Here is a 25,455-nt window from a genome sequence, read left to right as displayed (position 1 = left end):
CCCTGACATTTCACCACAGTCAGTCTTTCTCTCCTCTCCCCCTCCCCTTTCCTTTTTTAGCCTGGCAGCTTTTGTCTCTAGGTTGTTTTCAGACAGAGCATTCAGGTATTCCCAGATGCTCAGCACCCTCTGCCAACTGCCTCTCTATCAATAAGATTTATCCAGTTTTCAAAGAAAACAGTTCATTGGTTTTCTTGGGGGAAAAATCTCACCAAAAGCCTGGATAAAAATAACAGGGAAGGAAACATCACCCTGTTCCCAAGCTAGTAGAAGAGTAAGAGGAGAGTGGGGGTGGCCTAGGGAAAGAACAGACTGCCAAGGATTTGCTGTGTGACCTGGGAAAAGATAACTAACTTCTCTGTGACATGTTCCAAAGGAGAGGGAATCCTTTCTTTTACACCGGGACCTGTAACCCTATGGTACAAGAGCCTGTCCTGTTCACAGATGTTGCCTTAATCATCTGTCCTGGATACCTTTGAGAACAGTTGTTCTCAGAGAGAATTTCAGACAGGAGGAGGATCAGAGATGACAGGTTTAATGAAATATTTTATTTTCCATGGGCATTCTGCAGTGATGGACACAGAAACCAAGGATACTCCAGATCATCTCTTGGGGAATCTCAATTTCTTGGAGATCTGCTGAGTTTTAGAGCAGCTGTTGGGAGAGGGGGGTTCCCGATCCAGGATTTAGGAGAGACAGAAGAGAAAAGAAATAGAGACAGAGACACAGAGAAAAGGCAGCCAGAGGCATGAAAAAGAGCTATGGAATCAGTGGCCCAGGGTCCAAATCCATTCCAGACTGAGGAAAATCTAAGTATCCATCAGGCACATCTTTTTCCTTCCCCCCACCTCAGTTCCTCATATATAAAATAAGATTGGACAAATGACCTCTAACGCTCTCCCCAGCTCAAAATAAATGATTGTCTTATATTAGTTCAACTTTTTCATATTCATATGAGTAAACAGAACCAGAGGAGAAAAATGACTTGTCCAGGATCAAACTTGGCTCTCGACTACTACTAATTGAGGGGTCTGTCCACCATGCAGGCTGATAATATTTTGCCTCTGGAAGCTGCAGATCCAAGATGAAAGAAAATTCTAAGACTAAGGATTTCCGATTTATTCTCCAGGAGTGAGGAGGTGATTTTCTGATCTATGGGCTAGTGGGGGCTGGGAAGCTGAGAGAACTTGACGTGATACGGTGGGAGTATTATGGGGGGGGGTGAGGGGAGAGGTGGGAGTGAACCTGGAGGCAGAGGAGAGCTCTGCGGGAGGTAGGGGTTTGGGGGGAGGCGGAAAGGCCGTTCCCCATCTCTGACGTCTTCCTGTCTCCACTGCACAGTGGCTGCTCCCCTCCCCAACCCCTAACCCACCCCCAGCCCCAGCCCCGCCCCTCCCTCCTCTTCCATCCCTTCCCTTCTGGTCTCTGTCTGCCCGATTCAATGAGAGCTGCAGATTCCAGAGGAGGCCAGGGGGCCGCTGAGCTCCGGCAGTGGGCAGCGGAGGGCGGCGCCAGGGGGCACAAACTGGACCCCGGGGAGCGAGCCCGCAGGGACTAACGTCCCCCTGCCCCTCCCGGGCCGCCCGGCCCCGGGGAGCGCGGGGAGAGGAGCCTCGGGGGCGCTCGGGTCCGGGACAGGTCCTGAGCCCTAAGGGGAGCCGAAGAGGACGAGGGAGGAGGGCCCCCCCGCTTGCAGCCTTGCCCCGCGCGGACTGGGATCCCAGAGTCCTGCCCTGCTGCGCCCGGAGGGACCATGGTGCTGTCGGTGCCCATCATCGCGCTGGGCGCCACGCTGGGCACGGCCACCAGCATCCTTGCCCTGTGCGGCTTCACCTGCCTGTGCCGCCGCCTGAACCCCAAGCACGGACTCCAGGATCAGGACCAAGGCCAGGATGCTGAGAAAGCGACGTCCGGCGTGCTTCGGCCCGCCCAGCAGCAGCAGGTACCCGGGCGCCTCCACCGCACGCGGAAGGGAGCCGGGAACCGACCGCGCCCCCTCCCCTGTCTGGGGGCGGGGCCATCTGTCTGCCCCTGGAGTGGGGGGCGGGGACTGACCCCCTGGGGAGGGGGTGTGACCTCGTGGGCCAAGGGTGGCAGGGGGCTGCAGCTGGCACGAGGGCAGCAAAGGGGGGACGATACAGAGAAATAGAGGGGTGGGATGGGGGCATGATAAAGGAGATTGAGGAACTGGGATACTGAGGAAGGGATTGAGAGGGGGGCTATGGGTCGAGGGAGAGCAGGGTATTCTGGGGGAGGATCAGGATGAGTGAAGATCAATGAAGAGGGGAGTTGGGGATTGATGAATTCTGGGGGAGGATTAGGTGTCTCTTGAAGAATCCTGCAGGAGAGCATTGAAGGAAGAGGACTAAAGAGAGGTGGACGCTAGGGGGTGAGAGTGGAGACTGGGGGGTGAGTGCACTGGGGGGGGGTGTTGAAAGAGTAGAGTAGAGGCTCCCAAAGGGGAAAGGAGTGATGTTCCTGCGGGAGGGGAGATGGCTAGTGAAGCCTCTGGGGAAGTGGGGGGTTCTAGTGGGTGCTTTGACTTGGAGTGGCAGGGACATGACAGGAGACAGTACAACTGGGGAATTGGAGAGGGACTGGGGAACATGGAGAAGGGAGAAGGGGGCTGAACATTTGTAACAGGATTGGGGAGGTTAATACCAGGAGGAGGGGGAGGATTTGAGAATGAAGGATTCAGTGAGTGGGGTGAGGGTGCTGTGAGGAGGGAGAATTAGGGGAGGAAGGATGGAGTTATGACAGGAGAAGGGAGTAGGACTGATTGAGAGGATGATTGGGGGGTGGGGTAAATAGGGAGATGGGAGAAGTGTAGGATTCCAAGGAAGGACTGAGATAATTAGGGACTATGGGGAGGGGGTATGAGAGAGAGCTGCAAGGAGCATAGGGGGAATCATGGATTGGGGGGAGCATTGGGGACTGTAAGGAGTCTTAAGAGGGAAATAAAGGATTCTGAGGGAAAAGTGGAGGAAGGGCTTTGGGAGATGGTGGAGCATATGTGTGTGGGGTGTAAATGGAGAGTAAAAAAAAACCCAAATCCAACAATGTATGTGGGTCAGGAACCAAACTGAGTCCTAAACAAAGGAAAATGCAGTGATCTCTCCAGGAGGGAAAATTCTCCCTCGTGGGTAGGAAGGACAGTCTGGAGGGAGGGAAGAACACCTGTGGTTTAAAAGCTTCCAGACATAAGAGAGAGCTTGGAAGTAGAAGTGGATAAGACCCTGAAGGTTGGAAAGACATCCCCTGCTTTCACCACGATCTGCCCCCAAACTCCCACTACTGCCTACAGTCATACAGCTGGGGTTGACTCCACTTCCTTGAAAGAGATCTCTGGGACTAACAGGAACATGAGCACCTGCATCTGTTCTTCTTGACCTCTGGCTAGCAGGGACTGGAAAGAGCCCTTGGCTGGCAAACTGGAAGGGTGGGGATGAGTAGGCAGAGGATGCATGTGTACTCTGTCCCTGGAAAGCCAAAGAGGCAAGTCACCTTGCTGGGATGATTTGAAGGAAGGGAGTGGGGTTAACTAGAAAATCTGACCTTGAGTTTCAGAACAGAGTTGTAAACATCTTGCAGTGTACCACGTGGGTACACCCTGGTCCCTGTCTGCAAGATCCACCCTAGAATCCTTTGGCTCTGGGCTCAGATCTCTTCTTGTTCTTTTCCTAGTGGGAGGGTCACATGAATGGAGGAGAGTGTTCAGAGAATCATATAATCATAGCATGTTCAAATAGCTTCCAGGAAATCCTAGAACAGAGAATGTTTGAACTAAGAGCAGTCTTAGAACATCGTCAACAAATGTTTTTTCAGCATCTTCAGACGTTGGGCTAAGTGCTGGGAATACTAAGAAAGGCAAAAACACAGCCCTACCCTCGAGGAGCTCACCTTCCATGGGAGGAGGTAGCATGTAAATAACAAGGTATACTCAAGACATATACAGAAGAAATGGAAGCTCACCTAACAGAATATTAATTATTAGAATTAGGAGACCCTGGGGCAGCTAGATGGCACAGGGGATAGAGCACTGGCCATGGTGTCAGGAGGATTGAGTTCAAATTCAGCCTTAGCCACTTAGCACTTACTAGTTGTGTGACCCCTGGCAAGTCACTTAATCCCAATAGCGTCACTTGTCCCCCCTTTCCAAAAAAAAAAAAATTAGGAGGCACTTGCAGCATAAAATGTTAGAACTGTGAGGAATCTGAGAATATTGTAGTTGGAAAAGACTACAGGACATAGAATATCAGAGCTAGAAAGAATGTTAGGACATAGAATATCAGAGCTAAAAGAGATCTTAAACCTCATTATTGGAACTAGAAGAAATCTTAGAACAAATCACACAAAATGTCAAAACTAAAAGAAACATTAGAACATACAGTGTTAGAACTGAGAGAGACCTTAGGATTGAGCATCTTTAGAGCTGGAAGGAACCTTAGAACATGGATCTGGGAGGCCAGATTTGGAAGGGACATTTGAACATGGACCAAGGGACTTTAGCACAAAGAACATAAAATGTCTTTTTCTGGTTTCCCTGCCTGAAGCATGAATCTTATACTTTTTCTACATGAAGTGCCCGATCACTAAGTATTCCAGTCTACAAAAGCTTTTCTTAAAGACCTATTTTAATAAAAAAGGCCTCTATTGACATTATGCACATTGTATGTGCACATTTATGAGGCAGACCTCAGAAATTTCTCCCAGTGCTGAAGGTCACCCCGCTCAAAGCAATTAAATTCAAGAAACATGTCTTTGTAGAGCCCATGGTACTTACTTAGCACAGGGCCTTCCACCTAAGTGGTGCTCAGTAGTTTATAAAATGCCCTTTCTATCATAAATCAAATGATTTAGAGCTGGAAAGGATCCAGAGGTCATTGGGTACATGTAATGGGCTGAGTTGATGCAGCCCATTACAGGTACAGCCCTATCACTTGACCAAGGATGAACCTGGGACTCAAAGGCTTTTTAGTTCACATAAGATAGTAAAGTGGCAGAAGCAGAATTTAGTCCCTGATTGGGTCCAACTGATTCCAGATTCAGGCCTTGAAGTCTCACTCCTGATTTGAGAGAAAAGGGAGAACTCTGTGGAAGAATGGCATTTGGGGCTGGCCAGATCAGACTTTTGAAATAGGTCTCTGCCAGAGATGAGGAGGAGGCTATTCTGCACATAAAGCACACCGTAGGCAGAGTTGGAAGGAGCAGGATGAGTTTCTTCTGGTTAAGGTGGGTTTGGCCAGAAGGGAGGTCCTACCCATCGCCTTTCAGAACCTTGGTCTCACTCCCAACTCAGCCTTACTTAATGTTAGACTTGGTATGATAAACATGTTGTGGCTGGTTGCTTAGCAATGGGGAAGGCAGCCGGCTGTATGAATTTTTCATCCAGAAATTAGCATGGGTTATTTCAGGGAGATGTGCAGAACGCTGCCTACTGGAGACCAAAAGGCGTCCTTGGAAACCTTTGACATGCTGTCAGTTTGTTCCCCAAGGTTGTACTCAAAGCTGGAGTCAGCTGAAGCCTGGTGGCACTCTTCTTTTCTCCTCCTGGTGAGACATGGGAGTCCTCATAATAATTATTCTTCTTGACTTAGATCCAATAAACATCTTTAACTTTATTCCAACCTAAAGCATTTCTACAGTTTTGGAAATTTTTAAAATAACAGACCACTAGCTCTGGTCAAAATATATTCAAGAGACACAAAGAGACAGAAAGTAGAGGGAAAAGAAAACAGAGAAGGGAGAGAAAAGGAGAAAAGAGGAGAGAGATATTGACTGAAAGAGACAGAGAGGCAAATACATATAAAATGAGATGAAAGAGGAAGAGAAGAGAGAGGAGTGAAGAAAAAAGAGGAGGGAAGAAAGGAGTGGGAAAGTAGAGAGGAGAGGAATAAGAGAAAAGGAAATTTATGGAACAGAGAAACAAATTGAGAGACAAAAGAAAGGGAGAGAAAAGATAAAGATAAAGGCTGAAAAGAAAAAAAACAGAGTATGGTGAAGAGCAAGAAAGTAAAGGAGAAAGTAAAGCAGTAGAATGGAGAGAAAAAGAAAAAAGAAGCAGATAGAAAAGAGAAGAAGAGTGGAAAGGGTAGAAAGGGTAAACAAAAAAGAGAAATTGAAAGGGTAGAAAGGACAAAGAGAAGAGGAAAGAGAAGAAGAAAATAAAGAAGAGAAAGGGGAAATGGAAAGAAAGAGAATAGAGGAGATAGAGAGTAGAGGGGGAGAAAAGAAATGAGCAGAAAGAAAAGATGGGGAGAGATGGAAAAAAAATGGACTGAAAGGAGAAAGAAAATATGAGGACAAAGAGACAATGAGAAGATAGGAGAAAAATTGGAAAGAACACATAAAAGAGATCTACAGAAACAGGGGAGAGGTAGCAAGAAATTAATTAGTCAATAGAACAAGAGAGAATATCAGAATGGATGGATATGATGACTTATGTGTGTTATGGATCAAAGGGAAAGAAAGGGAATAAGAGAATCAAATGGAAACAGGGAGACAGATACATAAAAGCTGAGTTAATTAGACCTAGTTAGAGAGAGAGAGGTAAAGAAGGCAGAAGATGCTGTTAAAAAAAGGACACAGAGAGAGGTAAAGGAAGACTGAGATCAAAACTAAAAGTCAGAGAAAAACAGAGGGGAGCAGCCAGCCCCAGTGACAGTGGTACCATTGTTTCCCTTCCTCTGTACTCATCAGACAGTATCACATTGGCTTTACTGTCTCCCAGCACTTAAGAGCATCTCACCCCTTGTTCCCATCAGACTATCAATTCCCTTATGCTCATTTCTCACTAATTATCTTTAGAAAACCCTGTTGGGGTTGGGGTCATGAATAACCTCAAAAAAAGGAAGATAATGACTGATGAATCCTAGCTGAATTCCTCCTAGGAGGATTCATTTCTAGGCGGTGTGGTATAGGGGAAAAAGGGAAATTCTGGATTTAGAGTCATTTCACCTTTGCCATTTCCTACCCTTGGGACTTCCTCTGTAAGATGACAGAGTTGGGCCAGATAACTAGTAAGTCCTTTCTGGCTATCACTTTCCGATCTTTTGAACCCTGAAAAACAGGCAAAACTCCAAGTTTGAGGACATTTAAATGAGCATACAATGGCGGCCACAAATACAATTATATTGAAAGTGCTGCAAGAATATCCAGAGAACAAAACAAGCTGTGTGTTTTCTCTTTCCCTTTTGTTCTTGGTCTTATTGGCACTGTATATGGTGGAGAATTACAATGAGCATTGTTTAATTTAAGCAAAGTTGTGCTTTTCTTTGTAAATGAGGACTTTCTAGTTTGCTTGGATCCTACCGAACCATGTCCTTAGTCATGAGTGGGTATGAGAAGGAAGGTTAAGGAGGGAGCTACCATTATAGAGTTAGAAGGTCTTTGCATTTTGCTTTAAATTTTGCAAAGTATTTTGCACACATCTGAGCCTCACAAAAATCCTTTGAAGTATATACGATTATCTACATTTTACATAGGAAGAAAATGAAACTCACAGAGGTTAAGCAAATTGCTTATTGCAAATTGCAAATTGATCACATGGCTGGAGGTATCAGAAATAGGATTGAATGGAAGTCTCTCCCGATTCCACAGCCAACAACCTTTTTTTTCTTTCCTTTTCTTTTTAATTTTTTCCCCAACAACCTTTTAAGCACACTAAGCTCCCGATGCCTTGTGGGGAATAGGAGGGTTCTTAGTGTCCTGAGGACATTAGGTCAGAAGAGAGATGGCTCTTTCCCATCTTTGGAAAAAGCAGAAACACTTAGGGGAGAGGAAAATGGTGAGGAGCAATGAACACAGAGCAGCATGGATCAAAGGGAAAGAAAGGGAAGATGGAGATGACTGGCTTGGCCATAACTGGTCAAGGATAAAATCAGTGATGGGGCCCTAGGGGGCCCTGGTCTGGAGTGAGGAAGATTCATCTTCCTGAGTTCAAATCCTATCTCAGACACTTACTACAAGCTGTGTGACTCTGGCTAATTTCACTCTGCCTCAGTTTCTTCATATGTAAAATGAGCTGGAGAAGGAAATGACAAACCACTTCAGTGGTCAAGAAAACCCCAAATGGGGTCACAGAGGGTCAGACATGACTGAAAAAATGACTAAATGTCAGCAGCAACAATGAGAAGATCAGTGATGGGGAGAAGTAGAGGACTAGACCCTTTATCCTATTCAAACTAAATTTGGAGGGGAGAATGAGGAGTAACTTTGCCCTTCCTTCACTTGCCAAAGACCTTAGGCAAATCTCTTTGGATCCCAGTGTGTTCATCCACTGGTGATAATGGCAGGTGCATTAGGCACATGCCTAATGTTAACTCATATTTCCATGATCTGTCTTTTGCACTATCTCCTTTGTTCACTCTTATCCCCATTTTTAACAGGAGAAAAATGGGCCAGAGAGTAGTAAAGTGACATACTCAGAGTCACAGCTAATAAATAGTAGTCAGTCAATAAGCATTTATTAAGCACCTACTATGTACCAGGCACTGTGCTAAGCTCTGGGAATACAGAGTCAGGACATAGTCCCTGCCTTCAAGACACTTTAACTTGAATTAAGATCTCCTGACTCCAGATTCTGCCAAAGCTTAGAGCAGCCAGCTTCCTCTGTCCCCCTCTCTATCATAGTTCCTCCTCTTTCTTTCTTTGTTTCTTTGTGCCTTTGTACCCTTTGGAAGAGTCAGATGCTGAGCTTCCTGCCCTGTCTAACAGCCCGGGTTTGGAGAGGTGAGAATGGTGCTGGCCTTTTCTCATCTTAGCCCTGGTCATGAAGGCGAGGAATTGTGGGTGAGTTGGGCCATTGTGTTCTGATTTAAGGAGGAGCCAAAGCCAGAAGAGAACAAAGGACAAAGACGAGGCTCTTCTTCTGTTAATTCAGGTGTGATGGCCAGCATGTTAGAAATCCTAAATTTATTTCCAACTACTTACCAGCGAGATAACCATTGGCTAACATTCTGAGACCTCAGTTTCCTTGTCTGTAAAATGGGAATAAGAATGTTTACATTCTCTAGGCAATAAGTTTGTTGTGGGAGTGTAGAGAGACCAGGATGTGAGGTGCAGTTGCCAAAGAGGGGGCAAACAGCTGGGAGCTTGACCCTTGTTGATGACCCTCGGGTCCCCCTCCCAATCCAATAACACATCGCAGCTTTTCTTCGTGTTTTCATCTCTTATCTCACTGTCTGGCACATAGTACTCACTTAATAAAGGCTTGTTGATTGCCTAATTCTCCCAAGTCTCTCTAAATTAGGAAATCACTTTGGAAATCCAAGACCATGATATAGATGAAGTTAAAGACAAGAAATGGAGATTGAGATGTAGGATGTTCAAGCACGCTGAATCAGGAATAATATAGCTACTCTCAAGTCTCCTGTGATCCTGAGTGAGACCAGACCTAGAATTGGGAGGAACCTAAAGACTACAAAAGCACCCTCTCCCCAATTTTAAAGAAGAAGAAACTGGGGCTCAAGAAACAAAGTGTTTCACCTATGGTCCCACTAGGATAATATATCTAGAACTGGAAGGAGCCTCAGAAGCCATCTAGTTAAGTCTTCCCTACTTGGATTTTATAAATAGGGAATAGATCATGGTGAAGTGAAACATCTGACCTAATGGCACACAAGTAAAGTGGCAGGGCAGAGATTTGAATCCAAGACCAATTCCATATTTGGGACTTTTTCTCCACCAAGACTCTGACTTTTCTATTTGGTAATTCTACAATTCTATACAGGTTATTTAATCTTTCTGCTCCCCAATGAGCATGATAATGCCTAATTCACCAAATTGTTGTGAGGAAAGAGCTTTGTCAAAGGGTGACCCATTCTTTGTAGGCATCTGAGTCAGCCTTAGTCCTCAGACAGGTATTTCCTGTTCAATGAAGTAGGATAAAGCAAAGTCACCGGACTTCATTTATTCAACAAATATTTACTGAGTGCCTGAGAGGTTCCAGTTCTGCCCAAGCAAAAATCAAATAGAATAGAAAACTAATGGTGAGAAATGAAAAAAAATCTCTCATTTCAGTTAAAATCAGGTGGAGATAGAAAGAATATGGAACTCAGACACAAGAAATTTGGGTTCAAGACCCAGCTCAGTCACTTAATGTCTGACATTTGTCTGCTTGTTGATAAACAACGAGTTAACATTCTCCTTTCCTGGTCTTCAGGTTCCTCATCTATAAAATAAGGCAGAATAGAAAGAAAGCAAACTCAGTGTCAGAATATTGAGTCAAAAAACCTGGTTCAGATCTGCTTCTAATGCTACCTAAGAACATGGGAGAAGTCAGTGCATCTCCCTGGGACTCAGTTTCCCCATATATAAATTGAGAGGGTTGGAACCAATGGCCTGTGAAGTTCCTTCTTGACTCAAAGCTTATAATCCCCTGACTAGATCACATCAGAGGATCCTAATTCCTCTGAGCTTTCCAAATAAAGTGGGTGTGTGATTAAATGAGCTAACCCTGCTCCTCGGCTCCGGTGCACCACAGAAACGTGAGCTGCCTTTAATGAGCACATAGCCTTGGATCCCGGCTGGCTTTTCCAGGGCCGGCTCAAGCCCATATTTCAGCATCTTTCTCCCACCCCCACACTGGACAGATCCCTGGTTGGTCTCCTCACTCCTGCCCCTCATTCCCAGGACCCGGCAAGTTCAAGGAAAGGGAAGGACAGGACTTGAGGGGAGGGACCATGAAGACTGGCAGAGCAGGCCGGCTCCCAGGGACAAAGCCGGCAGGGCCAGTCGGGCTCAGTTATTCTGGGCCAGTGCGTCAGTTAGTGGGAGGCCATCTTTACCCAGGAGGATGGAACAGACTTGCAGAATGGGGACGAGCTCTAACAGCTGATCAAACATCAGGGACACAAGTGGCCCCACTGCGAAGGGCTTTCAGTGGGAAACCTGAGAGATTTTCTCCAAGTCACAATGAAATGAAAATATTGGTAGGTCAGGGGATTAGTCCCCATTTGCTTTCTTCCTTCCTCAAAACTCCCCATGAAGTCTCAAAATCACCCACGGGGACTGTTTTTAGGCAGAGTTCTGTGTCTTAGAAATGACGGCCTTGTTGTGTTAACTGGAAAGCATGGAATCATCCATGTGGAGTCTGAAGATTCCCTGGATTCATTGAGGATTCATGTGGATTCACTGCCTGGTTTTTCACCTTCCTACCTATGGAGCCTGTCTTCCCTCTTCATCCAACTCTCTGATCTTTCATTTCTGAAATCTAGGCCACAACACAGGGCTTTGTTATTTAAAAGACTCCACAAATAGTTATGGAATTTGGGGGAGATCAGGCTGAGCTGTCAGTCAGCATCTATCACGGTTTAAATTGGTTCTCAGCCAGAATGCTGTTGGCTTCCCCTCTCTGTGCCTCAGTGAAAATGGCAGGGTCATAGGGGGGAAACAGTTCAGGGAACACAGAAACACCTGGATAATTGTTGTACTTTGGATATTTACTTGTGTGATCCTGGCTACTTCATCCTTCTGTGCCTCAGTTTCCTTGTCTGTAAAATGGGAATTGTAAAATTTGGAGTGCTTACCCCAAAGAGTAGTTGTGAGGATCACATGAGGTAACAGATATATCAAATATCTATGGTCAGTTAATTATTGCATTTATTAAGCATGCACTAAGTGCCTAGTGCCAAGAGCTGTCCGAGGTATTGGGGAAGAAAAGGCATAAATGAAAGTGCTCATTCTCAAGGATTTCACAGGGATGGATCCCTTTGGTTACCTGGATTGCTTCTCAGCACAATGTTTTAAGTAATTAAAGGAAATATTAAATTTCAGTTAGAGTTTAGTAAAAATAAAGATGTATTTTCTTCATATAAGTTCATGGGTTTTCCTAAAACCTATTTACAGACTCCTTGAATGTCTGCAGACTGCAACTTAAGAATATCTGTCTGGAGATACATAGAATGCGTGTGTGTATATATATATATATGTAATGTGATCTTACTATTGTTATTTTATAATTTAGTAACAATATTCCCTATTTTTCTTTAAAACTGAGAGGAACCTTAAAGACCATGAAATCCAAAGCTCTTGTTTTGCAGACTAAGGCTCGGAGAGCTTAAAGGATATGCCCAAAGTCACACAGATGATGATGTAGACAGACTGGATTCCATCAGCAGACTTCTCTGACTCCTGCAGTCTCGTTCAAAGTGATAAATAGGATACAAGAGGTTCTTTGTTTATTTATATTTAGCCCAAGCTGGCAAATTTTTGTCAAAGGAGGTTCTACACAAAGTATTCTATAATCATCTTGGGGTAAGTGTGGGGCTCTGGTTCCCTGGGGGAAATTGAGGATTTCACTAGGACGTTCCTCCTACTCACTTCTTTATGATCAAAAGATTTGCATCCAAAAATAACTTAAGAAAGGGCCTCGTTGAACTCCCTCACTTTTCATCAGAGAAAACAGGTCCAGTGAGAGCAAGCAATTTACTATATAGAAAGTGAATACATTGGAAATCTACCAAATCATGATGACTGTAGTTTCCAGAGTAACAGCAGATGCACATATTTGCTCATTTATTCTTTAATTCATTCATTAACCATGTATTAAGGACCTACTATGTTGGATACTCTTTGCCGATCTGGACTGTTGCCGGGGACTTGCTTTTTGGATTGAATCAGAAGAAGAGAGAAAAGACAATCCAGTCTTCTCTGTCACTGGCTGGCTGAACTGTTAGTCAGCATCAGGCTAGCCAACAACAAATCTAAACAATGAATAATACTCAGCCAGTCAGTGACATGGGTAGCATGAATAGTAGGCATTGTTGACCCCTCCACCATATGACTATTTGTGGAGGTGTTTTAATAACAAATTCTTGCATGTAACTTAGATTTCAGAACTGAAAGACTAGAGGGATGGATGATTGAAGGAAGGAAGGGGGGAGAGACAGAGACAGAGAGAAACAGAGATAAAGAGACAGAGAGACACAGAGACAGAGAGAGATAGAGAGATAGAGAGAAACAGAGATAAAGAGACAGACAGAGACAGAGAGACACAGAGACGGAGAGAGAGAGATAGAGACAGAGAAGGAAAGGGAAGAAAAAATAGAACTTCTAATGTTCTTGCTCTGTGTCAAATGTCTTCCACCTTTAATCAACCCATTCTTCATATAGCTGCCATATTGATATTCTAGAACATAGGTCTGACCATATCACTCTCTTTCTCCAGAAGTTCTGTTGTCTTGTTGTTTGCTTACTTTTTTCTTTTTTCCCATTTTTAATCTGGTTTTTGTGTAGCAAGATAAATGTGGAAATATGTTTAGTAGAACTGCACATGTTTAATTTATATTGGATTACTTGTTGTCGAGGGGAGGTGAGTAGGGAGAAGGGAAGGAGAAAAATTTGGAATATGGGTTTTGCAAGGGTGAATGTTTAAAACTATCTTTGTGTGTATTTTGAAAATTAAAAGCTCTCATTAAAAAATAAAAAAAAGTTCTGTTTTTTAAATACAAACTATTCTGAGATTTATAGCCCTACACAATCTGGCTACAGATTATCATGTAAGGCTGATTACATGTGGATAGTGGAAAGATCATTGGGTCCAGAGCTAGGAAAAAGGCCTGAGGTTCTCTGTTTACCTCAGTTTCTTTATTTATAAAATGGGGATAATAACAGCACCTCTCTCTTAGGGTGGTTGTGAAATTCAAATGAGATCATATCTGTAAAGTATTCAGTACAATGCTTGGTACATAGTATAAATGTAGAAATAAGTAGCATGGCATAGTGCATAGGGCAGCTAGATGGCACCACAGTGGATAGAGTGTGGAACCTGGAGTCAAGAAGACTCATGTTTCTGAGTTCAAATCTAGCCTCAAATACTTCCTCACTGTGTGACCCTGGGTAAGTCACTTAACTGTGTCTGCCTCAGTTTCTTCATCTGTAAAATGAATGGAAAAGGAAATGGCCAACCACGCCAGTATTTTTGCCAAGAAAATTCAAACAGAGGTTACAAAGAGTCTAAGAACAATTAAAATACTGCTTAGAGAGTTGGCCTCTAAAAGCCCGGAAGACTTGGGTTCAAGCCTTTTCTTTTTAATACAATCTGTGTGACCCTGATAAGGTGATTTATTTTCTTGATAGTCCTTGTACCCTACTTTAAATGGCACAGATGTTGCTTTTTCTTTGGTAGAGGGAATTTCCTCATCTGGGAGTTCCTTCTGCCAATGAAATCCATGGTCTAGTTCCTGTCTTTCTCTCTTTAGATGCTGAAATCAATCTATTTGTCATGTTCCCAGGATATAAAATTCCCTCTTCTATTTCCATGATTCTCTCTACACTGTCCTCCAGGTCTGGAGTACTCTCCCTACTCACCTTTGCCTCTTAGAATGCCTCTTCTTGTTGTTGTTCAGTCATTTCAATCATGTCTGACTTTTCATGATCCTATTTGGAGTTTTCTTGGCAGAGATACTGGAGTGGTTTGTCTTTTTCTTCTCCAGCTCATTTTACAGATGAGGAAACTGAGGCAAGAAGGGTTAAGTGAATTGTTCAGGGTTACATAGCTAAGAAGTATTTGAGGCTGGATTTAAACTCATGTCCTCAGACTCCAAGCCTGATGCTCCACATACTGCAGCACCAAGGTGCCCTTTGAGATCCTTAGTTTCCTTCAAAACTCAGCTTGAGTGTCTCCCTACATGAGATTTATACTTATCCTGATTTCTCTTGTCCTCAGTTTTCTCCTCTATAACAGGAGAGAGTTGGAGCAGATGAGGTCTTCTGTCCCCTTCTAACTCTATCCCTCTGATTCTATATTCCTTATTTCCTTTATTTAATGAGTTGTTTCTTCTCGATGGAATTTAATCTCCCTAAGGATAGGTTATATTTCATTTTTTTGTATCCCCATTGATTTGTTTAAAGCCTTGCACACAGTAGGTGCTTAAAATGTTCCCCAAATGAATGAATGGAGCACCCAGTTTGGAGTCAGAGGACTTAGGTTCAAATCCCAGCTTTGCACTATTTGCGTGACCTTTGCCACTAGTTACATGTCTTTGAGCCAATCAATTATCTCTGAGCCTCAATTCCTTTATCTGTAAAGTGAGATAGTCCTTAAGTCCTTTCCAATTTAGTCCATGATCCAATGCATGAATGAATGAAATCTAAAGATAAATTTATTCCCCTCTTCCAGTTCATTGAATGCAACAGTGATGTTATTACGGATGGAGAGTCAGCATCAGGGTGGGTTAATGGAAAGAATCCTGGCTTTGGAGTCACAAATCTTGATTCTGCTACTTATCTGTGGGACCTTGAGGAAGACCTTTAACCTCTCTGGCACTCACCTTCATCTTTTGCAAAATGAAGGGGTTGAATTCAGTGATCTCTGAAGTCTTTAAATTGCATGATCTTTTCTCCCAAGCGAAAGTCTGAGAATAGAATAAATCAGGTTTGGGGGAGGTTGAAGGAGGGGATAGAGAGGGGATGCCAGCTGGGAGGAGGGGAGAGTAAGAAGAGAAAAGAGCTGTTTTTAGAGTGACTAATTGATGTAATTAAAGTTATTAGTAAAGAAGAGCTTGGTTATTAAGGGGCAAATGAGTCAGCAGCAAGTGGAAGTCAGCAGCCCGGTGCCATGTGGTGTGTCTAGAATTTGTGTATATTTCAGGAATGCATGATCCCCTTGTAGGATGAACACCTTGGATCTACCATCTGTATGTGCATGAAAATAGCCTTCTTCACATCGGGGGACCTTGGACTTGACCCCAGTGGTTGCTAAGGGAAGGGGTCCTTGGGAGAGATAGTGAGTGGTAGAGCCAACTGGTATTAAAGGAGACCCAAGATTTATAGACATATAAATACCCCTCCACTAATCTCATAGGGAAATAAATTAAGGCTTGGAAGAGACCTCAGAGTACATCTAAGCTTTTTCCACTTAAGACTCCTTTTCACCTGACAAATTTTTACATGACCCTGGGTATATAGTATAAAAAATAGGTAAACAAATCAAATATTTAATAAATCATAATTTCATGACCCCCACATTCAGTTACAAGACCCCATATGGGATTATGAACCACAGTTTTAGAAGTTGAGATTCTAGTACAACCTTCTGATTCTATAGAAGAGGTTAAATAATCCATAAGAGACAGAGCCAAGTCTTTTGACTTTAAATCCAGTGCTCTTATTTCTGTGTCCCATTGTTCTTCTATTGTAGTGGTGATCTGAGCTGTCAAAGGCCAGAAGGACACCAGCTTTGACAGATTTTACCAGTCTGGAAAGGTGTCAAATGAACAGTCTTTGTGTCTATTTTCTGGAGATCACGCTGGCTAAGTTGGGAAATGCTCTTTACCAACCTGGCCACAGAACGATGAACTCATTGGCCCCAGGAACTCTTAATATCTGATGACTCGGTTTAGAGGAATTTTGACCCCTTAGGATAAAATAACTACTTCTAAGGCTGGCATTTAAAACCTTCCCACAATCCCTTTACAATTGTTTAAAAGATATTACTCTTTTTTCCTACACTCTGAATTCTAGTCAAACTGTCCACATACTCCATCTCCTGTCACTATACTTGTGCCCAAATTGTCCTCCCTTTCCTCCCTCATTAATCATAGATTGTAGAATCTGTACCTCCTCCAAAATACCACATCCTCCACAAGACCTTCCCTTCAGTTATTAGTTCTCTGCCCCCTTAAAATTACTTACCATCTAGACTATGCTTAGTTGTGGGACTCTCCCCATTTCCCTATTCCCTGCAGCATCTAGCAAAGTACCCAGAAAATAGCAGGCACTCAATTATCTGTTGAATAAAATTGAATTACAATCTGGCTTCTGACACCATCACTTGACCGAGGCTGCTCTCTCTGAGGTTCCCGGTGAGCTCTTAATTGCTAACTCTAATGGTCTATTCTCAGTCCCCATCTTTCTTGACCTTTGTGATGCTTTTGATTCTGTTGGCGATGTCCTTCTCCTGAAAATCTTCCTCCCCCGTGTTCTGCTTTTCTAATACTGTTTTTCTTGATCTTTCTTCTACCCGTCTGCCCTCTGTTCTGTCTCTGCAGCTAGATCATGATCTATGCTCCATCCCTTCACCTTGGGAGAGGGGTCCCTCATCCTGAACACTATTGTCTCTGTTTATCTCTGTCTCTCTTTGTTTCTGTCTCTCTGTTCCCATATACTTCTCCCTTTTTCTGGCGGCTAGCTGATAGAGTGCTGGACTTGGATTCAGGGAAATCTGAGTTCAAATCTGACTTCGGACATCCGGGGCTAGTCTCTTAACTTCTGTGTACCTCAGTTTCCTCAACTGTATGATGGAAATAATAATTGCATCTAGACTGCATATAAGCATGAAACCATACTTATAAATAGCTTAGCACTAATCAGCATTATATATAAATATCATCATCCTCATCCTCATCACTGTGTATCTGTCTTTCTTGCTGTCTCTCTGTATTTTCATTATTATCTCTGTCTATCTCATATCATATCAGTTTCTCTGAATCTTCTGTGCACTTGACCTTCTCTTCCCTTTTTTTTTTTTTTTTTTTGGTTATCTCATTTCTTCCCATGGATTCGATAGTTATCTCCATGCAGGTGACTCCCAGATCTATATGCAGCCCTCCTCTCTGCTGAGCTGCAATCTTATATCTTCAGATCACAGCCAGACGTTTCCAGCTGGATGTCTTTGAACTACCTCAGACATGACCTGTTCAAAATGCAACAGATCAGCTTGCCTTCTAAGTCTGGCTCTCTTTTTGGAATCGCGTGTCTTTTTCAATAGCGGGACTATTCTCTGGGTCTCCATTCTCAGAGTGATCCTTGAATTTTCACTTTTCCTTCCTCCAATTGTGAAGCCACCAAAACTTGGGACTTGTTTTTTTCATAATCCTCTCCCATCCATCCCCTTGTTTACACTGATTTAGCCACCTAAGTTCAGCCCATCATCATCTCTTGCCTAAGCTATTGTGCCATCATTCTATTTGATCTCCCGGTATCAGGAATAGCAAGAAGGCAAGGCTGAATGGAACACAAAGTGCATGAAAGAGAATAAAGTGTAACAGAGTGGAAAAATAAGTCAAGGTCAGGTTGTAAGGATCTCTAAATGTTAAGTAAAAGATTTGGGCCTCATCCACCTATTGTAGAGGTTGTTATCAGGGGAATAATCATGGCAAACCATTATATTATCTCTGCCAAAACCTCAAATAGGGTTGTGAAGAGTTGGAAGTGAATGAAAAACAATCATCACTGCTAAGGCACATGGCATAGTGGTTAAAGTACTGGACTTGTAAACAAGAAGACTCAAGTTTGGATCCCACCTCAGACACTAACTAGCTTTGTGAACCTAAGAAAATTACTGAACTCCTCTGAGTCTCTCTCTGTTTCCTCATTCTAAAAAGAAAATAATAAATAATAGCACCTACTTCATAGGGTTCGTATAGGACCAAATGAGATATCAGTGCTTTGCAAACCTTAAAGCCTGTTATAAATATTGGCTATTATTATTATTTGGTTTTTTCTCATTATTAGTGAAGGCCTGTACTAAGGTCATCTATAGTACTTTGGGACCAAAGTCCCACATAATTTTGACCAATGGAGCATATTCCTAGGACATCCCATCTCCCATTGCTTCTCCTTTGTATTGACTTTCACCCTTGCCTGAAATGCCTCTCTCCTCTTAGAATTTCTAGTTTCAAAATTTAGCTCAAGCATCATTTCTGTATAATCCACGAGCTATTAGTGTCTTCTCCTCATTCCCTCCATTAGCTCATATCTATTTTGTATGTAATTTAAAATGTACGTTTGTCTGCTGAAATAGTGTGTATGCTACTTGAGGGCAGGAGTTGTTTTATTTTTGTCTTTATTCCTAATGTCTAGAATGGCACTTAGTAGGTGCTTCATGAGCACTTATTGATTAACTGATTAGTTTATCATGAAAATATTCTACTTCCCAGGGAGGTAGGAGATCTTTGACAGATCTCCCGGCAGATAAATGGCAGGTCTAGACTTTGCTATCAACTGTGAACTTGGGGTTCAGTTTCCTCATCAGTAAAATGAGAATGTAGTAGATCTTGTCCAAGGTCTCTTCCAGTTCCTGTGTTCCATGATTATAATCACAGCCAAAGGCAAAAATCAATGCACCATCAGCTACACTAAGCTAGGTCACAGAAGCTGGGAAAGAAAGGATGTTATTTATAGTAACTAGCAGCAAGTACTCTGGGAGAAAAAATCTGTTCCAAAGATTTGCAGATGTTCTCCGATCAAACTCTATTTTAATGAAGACATGCTATATAGACTGCTCAAACATTGACCTTTCTAGGAAAAAAGGAGTTTGCAAATGCTCCCCTCCTCCTTCAAAAATTGCCTTGTATTCATGTGGTATATGTATTGTCTCCCATGATGGACCTAAGCTCATTGAGGGTAGGGGCTGTTTGTTTTGTTTTGATTTTTCCTTTGTAATCCCAGTGCCTAGACTTTGCTTTGCACCGATTGATTGATCTCTAAATCAATCACTAAATCACTAAACCAGACTATGGTGATGTCATTCCCACATTTTGAATCAAATCAAGGGATAAGAAAATAAAGAGAAATGTATCGGCAGCCTTTCTGCATATTCACAACCAAATCCATAAAGAACAGATATAAATAGAAATCCCATTGAAAAAAACAACAGAATATAAAATATTTTGTACTCTACATATCAAATCACCCACTGGAATGATAGAAATACAATAAAAATGCTTTTTGCAAAAGTAAATATAAGCCTAAGTAATTGGAGCAATGTAAATTGCTTGTTTGGGTTTTGCTAGTATAATAAAAATGACAACATGGCCTGAATTAATTTCCTTATTCAGTATGAAATCCAGCAAACCACCAGAGGATTACTTTATAGAATGAAGGGAATAATAATGAAATTCATCTAGAGGAACAAAGGGATAAGAAGTAGGAAGGAAAGGATTCTAGAAGCACAAGATCTCCAAATATATTATAAAGTAGTAATCATTAAAACTATTTAGTACTAGTTAAAACTAGAAAGATAATTAGTGAAATATATTGACATAATTTCTAGAAACCAGCTTACTATTAAGATTTTCAATAAATCCAAAGACTCCAGCTTCTAAAGTAAGAACTAGACAAAAACTATTGCAAAAACTGGAAAGCAATCTGGCAGAAATTAGGTGTAGAATAACATCTTCCATAGTATACCACACTTTCCAAATATATACATGATTGAGATATCACACTACAAACAAACTAGAAAAGAATGGAAATACCTTTTATAACAATGGACAGGGGAAGACTCTTTGAATAAACAAAGGGTAGATATTTAATAGTCATGGAAGCTAAAATGGAAAATTTAGAGTCCCTACAATTTTGAGCTTTTGTACAAATAAAACCAGTGCAGTTAAAATCAAAAAGGAAATGTTTGCCAAGAAAAAAATCAATGGAGTAAGTTTCTGAGATAAAAGTCTCATATTCGAAATAAAGATATATAGGGAATTGATCCAAATATATGGAAAAAAGCTATTTTCCTATTGGAGACAGGTATAGATGGTAAAAGGATATAAACTGATATTTCTCAGGAGAAGCTAATGATAGTAATGTCAAAAAAAAAAAAAAAAGAAAGAAAAGAGCATCTGCAAAGTATTTTTTACAAAACACATAGATGACAACCAGGAGGTGCTGAAGTCAGGAGGACCTGAATTCAAATATGCCCTCGGACATTTAACACTTATTAGCTGTGTGACTCTGGACAAGTCACTTAAGCCCAATTGCCTTTACAAAAAAAAATACATAGAAGAAAATGTAATGAAAGTCAAGACAGATACTGACAACAACAAACAAATTCAATAGCTTTTGGAACTAACATACTAAAATTTAATATATACTTAATTTAAAAAAAAACCAAGCTATTTGTGATGATATTCATAGTTACAATACTTTCTCCCATTCTTTGTATGTGGAAATTTTTATGCTTATTGGTATTTATTTTTCTAGATCACAATAATGCAATTTTAAAATAATATTTGAAAGATATGGGGAAACTGAGGCTCAGATATTTCAAGAAATTTTTCTTAGGTCCAATAAGTGACGATGAGCAGAGGTGTGGATCAAATTTGAGTCCTTTGGCTTTGTCCAGTCAACTTTCCACTTTACAGCATGTAAACAGTGATTAAACATAGGGGGGCTTTATTGTAACCCTCATATATTGAAGAGACTGTCCCACGGACAAGGGATTAGATTTGTTCTCCTTAGCCCCAGAGAGCAGAAATGAGAGTGATGGGTGATAAAAACAAAGAAGCAAGTTTGGGTTATTGAGAGGAAAACCTTCCTGGCAATGGGAATTATCCAAGAGTATCTTTTTGCCTTTTCTCTCTGACTAGCCCTAAGACACTTTCTAAGAAGTCCTGTGGATAGTTGCCTTCTCCCTAAACTGTGATCTTTCATTTTAAGCAACAAGGAGGTTCAAGTACTCTCTTCCTTGACATCTTGATGGTACCATGTGCTATTTTGGGACTCATATTGTGATTTGCTGAAGAGTATCCAGAGAGGGTGAACTAAATGGTTACAATTCAGTTAATAAACATTTATTAAGCTCCCATGATGTGGTAGTATTGTGCTGAGGGCTGGAAACACAGAAAGAAAGACGGTCTCTGTCCTTAAGGAGCTTACAATCTAATACAATAGAAGGATAAACTAGAGGGAATAAAGATGTTGAGCCTGGAAAAGAAGAATCTTGGACAGGGGGGACATAGTATCCTTAATTCTTTGACATGAAATATTAGACTTCTGAGAACTGAATTAGGAATAATAAATACAAGCTACAGGGAGCCAGATTTCAGTCTCCCATAGGAAAAACATTCTGTCCAGAAATAGAATGGGCCATCAAAGAAGGTAGTGAGCCCCCCCCCCCTTAATCCAATTAAACCCATATTTATTGACATTTTTTCTGGCCATTACTGGGCTGTGTGTTAAGGATGCTCTGGGAGGGGGGTGCCCTTAGAATGGATTCCTATGCTCCCATTGTCTCTGAAATTCTATCATGTCCATACAGGGTTCAGAGATGATCTGTCTTAGCCCTCAGGGAGCCCTGGATGGGGAGATATTGAAGTTTGGTTTATTTACAGTGTGACCTTAGATAATTTACCAGAGAACCAAGTAGCATGGGCCTGACTGTCCTAGGGAAAAGGATTGGTAGAAAGAAAGCTGCCTCCCCGCTTAGCTGTTCACCTCTACTGGTTGTGACTTTGGGTAGCACCATTTTGGTATGCGAGAAAGTGGATTTGGAGTCAGGAGACCTGGATTCTAGTCCTGGTTCTGCCACGTTTTGCCTCTAGGACCTTAAGAGAGGGTCTCTTCATCTTCCTGTATAAATGAGGAGTTCTGAATGAGATCGCTAAGATCTGGCTCTAAAATCCTGTGCTCCTAAGTTCCAGGGATATCTTTAGAAGTCGATTCTTCTCTAGTGTTTGGGATCCATCAATGGACATTTATAGAGCATCTAGTACATGTTAGGCAATATGTTAAGTGTTAGGGATGAAAAAGAGGCAAAATAAGTCTCTGCTCTCAAGGATCTTGCAATTTAATGAGAAGGAGTTATAGCAAAGGATGTAATAACCAATCATGGCAACTTGTGTTTCAGTTCAATATTAAAAAATCCACGGAGCCTGTTCAGCCCAGAGCTCTCCTGAAGTTCCCGGACATCTACGGACCTAAGCCATCAGTGACTGCCCCGGAGGTCATCAACTATGCTGATTATACCCTGAGGACCACCGAGGAGGACCCAGTCCCCGCCAGCACCTCAGCCCTGAATGACAGTCGCCTCAAAAGACAGGTCACGGAGGAGCTCTTCATCCTTCCTCAGAATGGTAGGCTCCCTCCCTCCCAGGCCCCATCTCCCTCCACCAGGGCACCGACTTTTGTTCACTGGTCTCACCAAATGGCCTGCCTCTGGCCAGACAGACTGGGACATTCCAAGAGATTGATGGAATCCCAAACTTTCCTGGCTGGGATGGGATTCTCCAATGGAAAAGCAAGTTTCAGGGTCCCAGATGAAGTGGGTGGCCATTCAGGTGTAATGCCCAATAACAAGCATCCCTCCTTCTCTCTCCATGTTTCCCGTTATCTTACTGGGAAATGGAAATTCTCAATCCTCCTCAAGTCCACAGTTATGGGGGTTGTATCTCCTCTTGCTAGGTACTGCAAGGGACATAAGAAGCGTAATAAATAGAGTGTTTAACCACCCTGGAAAGCTCCTTGTCTTCACACAGCCATTAAAGCCATTTCCCTTAATTAGGTAAAATAGAAAGTCCTTGAGGATATCGATGATTATTCCCCTTATGTCTGTATCTTCCGCGCTTAGTGCAGTGATTTCACTGGGGTAGACAGCTCTCCTAGGAGCAGACTCGCTCTAAAAATACACTTCCTCTAACAAAGCAGATCAGCCCCAGCTCAGACATATCTGGTCCTGAAGGTTAATTAAGTGACTTTTCCAGGGTCACGCAACCACACTTGAATCTATGCCTTTCAGATGGAAAATTCTGTCTACCCAGGGATTCTTAACCTGGGTCCCATGAATCCCCCCGGGGTCTGTGAACATGGATGACAAATGCATCTTTGATCTGACTAATCTAGAACTAAAATTTAATGTTTTCCTTCATTGTGATTTTTAAAAATAATTGCATGATTCTTAGCAGGACCTATAGGATTCAGCAAATTGTAAAAGACATACAAGAGATACAAAAACTTGAGAATCTCTGATCTACTGCTTCTCACCTTGCATATAATTGGCAATTAATACATGTATACTAAACCGAATTGAGTTTGTACCTTTCTGCACCTTAATGCCCACTCCCATTATCTTCAAGCTAATATAAAAATTCTTTAGTCTGGGCATTCAAGGTCTGCCACAATCCTACCTTCCCAATCTTATTTGAAAGCCATGTTCAAGTCAGGTTGGGTCGATGAGCATTTATTAAACTCCTACTGTGTGTCAGGCATTGTGTAAAGCAATGGAGATGCAATATTGTTGTTCAGCAGTGTCCTACTCTTTTGACTCCATTTGGGAAATTCTTGGCAAAGATGCAGGAAGTGGTTGGCCATTTCCTTCTCCAGATCGTTTTATAGATGAGGAAACTGAGGCAAACAGGGTGAAATGGTTTACCCAGGGTCACGCAGCTGATTCAGATTTGACCTCTGGAACATCTTCCAGATTCATCTTCTTGACTCTAGGTCAAGTAACTCTTATCTACTTGGACAGCCTAGCTGCCCCATTGGGGACACAAAGAAAGGCAAACATACTCTCAAGGACCTCCCACTCTAATGGAGATGGCAAACAACTATTTATGAATAATATATGAACAATATAAATAAGAATAATAAAGTCACTCGAGTTTATCAATGATGGGTAGGGAGGGAAAGGGACATGGCCATCTTGAATCAGTAACCCTACCCATTCTCTGCTTCCATGCACTTGTACACTCCCTTCCCTCCCTCCATCCCCAAAGAATTCCTTCCTTTTCAATTTGTTGAAACTATTCCTTTCCATCAAGGTCCAAGCTAGGTAGGAACCACCCCGCCCCCCAGCTCTTGGCTCCCCTCCCCTAGATAAGAGATCCTTCCCCTTTCAAATCTCTCCTGCCTTTATGTTTGACCTCTCCCATGGCCTGATCACAATCAATTCAGTTTAATTTAACAATTGAATTTGCCCATTATATACTCACTATATGCCAGGGGAGAGAGAAATAAAGGAAAGGAAAGTTCTCAAGAATGGCACAATACAGAGCTTATTCCAAGAGGTAGAGGGGCCTCTTTCCCACCTCATTTCTGCCTCCTGACTTTTCTCAAGCTCCAGCTGAAATACTATCCCCTCCAGGAACCCTCTAAGGGATCCCTTTCGTGACTGTCTATGTAGCACTAACTGGACTCCACATAGCTTCTTTGTACAGCTCTCCCCCATTACATGGGGGGGGCTCCTCAAGAATGAGATTGCCTTTTGCCCCTTTTGTGTCCCAAGAGCTTAGTGCAGTCCCTGGCACAGAGCAGGTGCATCCTAGAAGCTTGCTGGCTAACTGGTTAGAGGGGGGGAAAGGCTGCATCTCAGACCTAGGAGCCACAAATGAAAACGTGAGGTGAGGGGGACAGCCCGGGAGCTGGGGTCTCAATGTAGTATGTGCGTGAGGGAGAGTGATGGGAAATCAGTCTGTAAAGACAGAAGGGAGCCAAACTGAAGAGTCTTAGATGCCAAAAAAATTGGGTTCATGTATACACACACACACACACACACACACACACACATACACACACACACACACACGTATGTATATGTGTTGTATATATATATGCGTGTATATATGTATATGATTATTTTTTATTCACCTTATTTCCCTACTAGATTGGATATATTTATATATGTATAGATATAGCCAATAGATAGATAAATACTAGATATGTAAATGTATTATGTATATGTATATATATACATGATTATTTTTATTTATTCACCTTATTTCCCTATTAGATTGGAAG

At 42.3% G+C, this 25,455-nt stretch overlaps 1 protein-coding gene across 1 annotated transcript in view; it reads left to right on the top strand.

The window, feature by feature from the left end:
- Window positions 1–1,173: 1,173 nt before the first annotated feature.
- SYT13 (synaptotagmin 13) overlaps window positions 1,174–25,455 on the top strand; it is a 59,251-nt gene continuing 34,969 nt past the window's right edge. Inside the window, exons 1-2 of the mRNA XM_051964745.1 lie at window positions 1,174–1,942; window positions 22,571–22,796. Of these exons, the coding sequence (XP_051820705.1) occupies window positions 1,754–1,942; window positions 22,571–22,796 (415 nt within the window). The 5' untranslated portion in view covers window positions 1,174–1,753. The remainder of the gene's footprint in view (window positions 1,943–22,570; window positions 22,797–25,455) is intronic.

This window comes from Antechinus flavipes, chromosome 6, assembly GCF_016432865.1.
Source record: "Antechinus flavipes isolate AdamAnt ecotype Samford, QLD, Australia chromosome 6, AdamAnt_v2, whole genome shotgun sequence".
Lineage (NCBI taxonomy): Eukaryota > Metazoa > Chordata > Mammalia > Dasyuromorphia > Dasyuridae > Antechinus > Antechinus flavipes.
The sequence above is the reverse complement of the archived record's forward strand: the minus strand, read 5'-3'. Positions and strand labels throughout refer to the sequence as shown.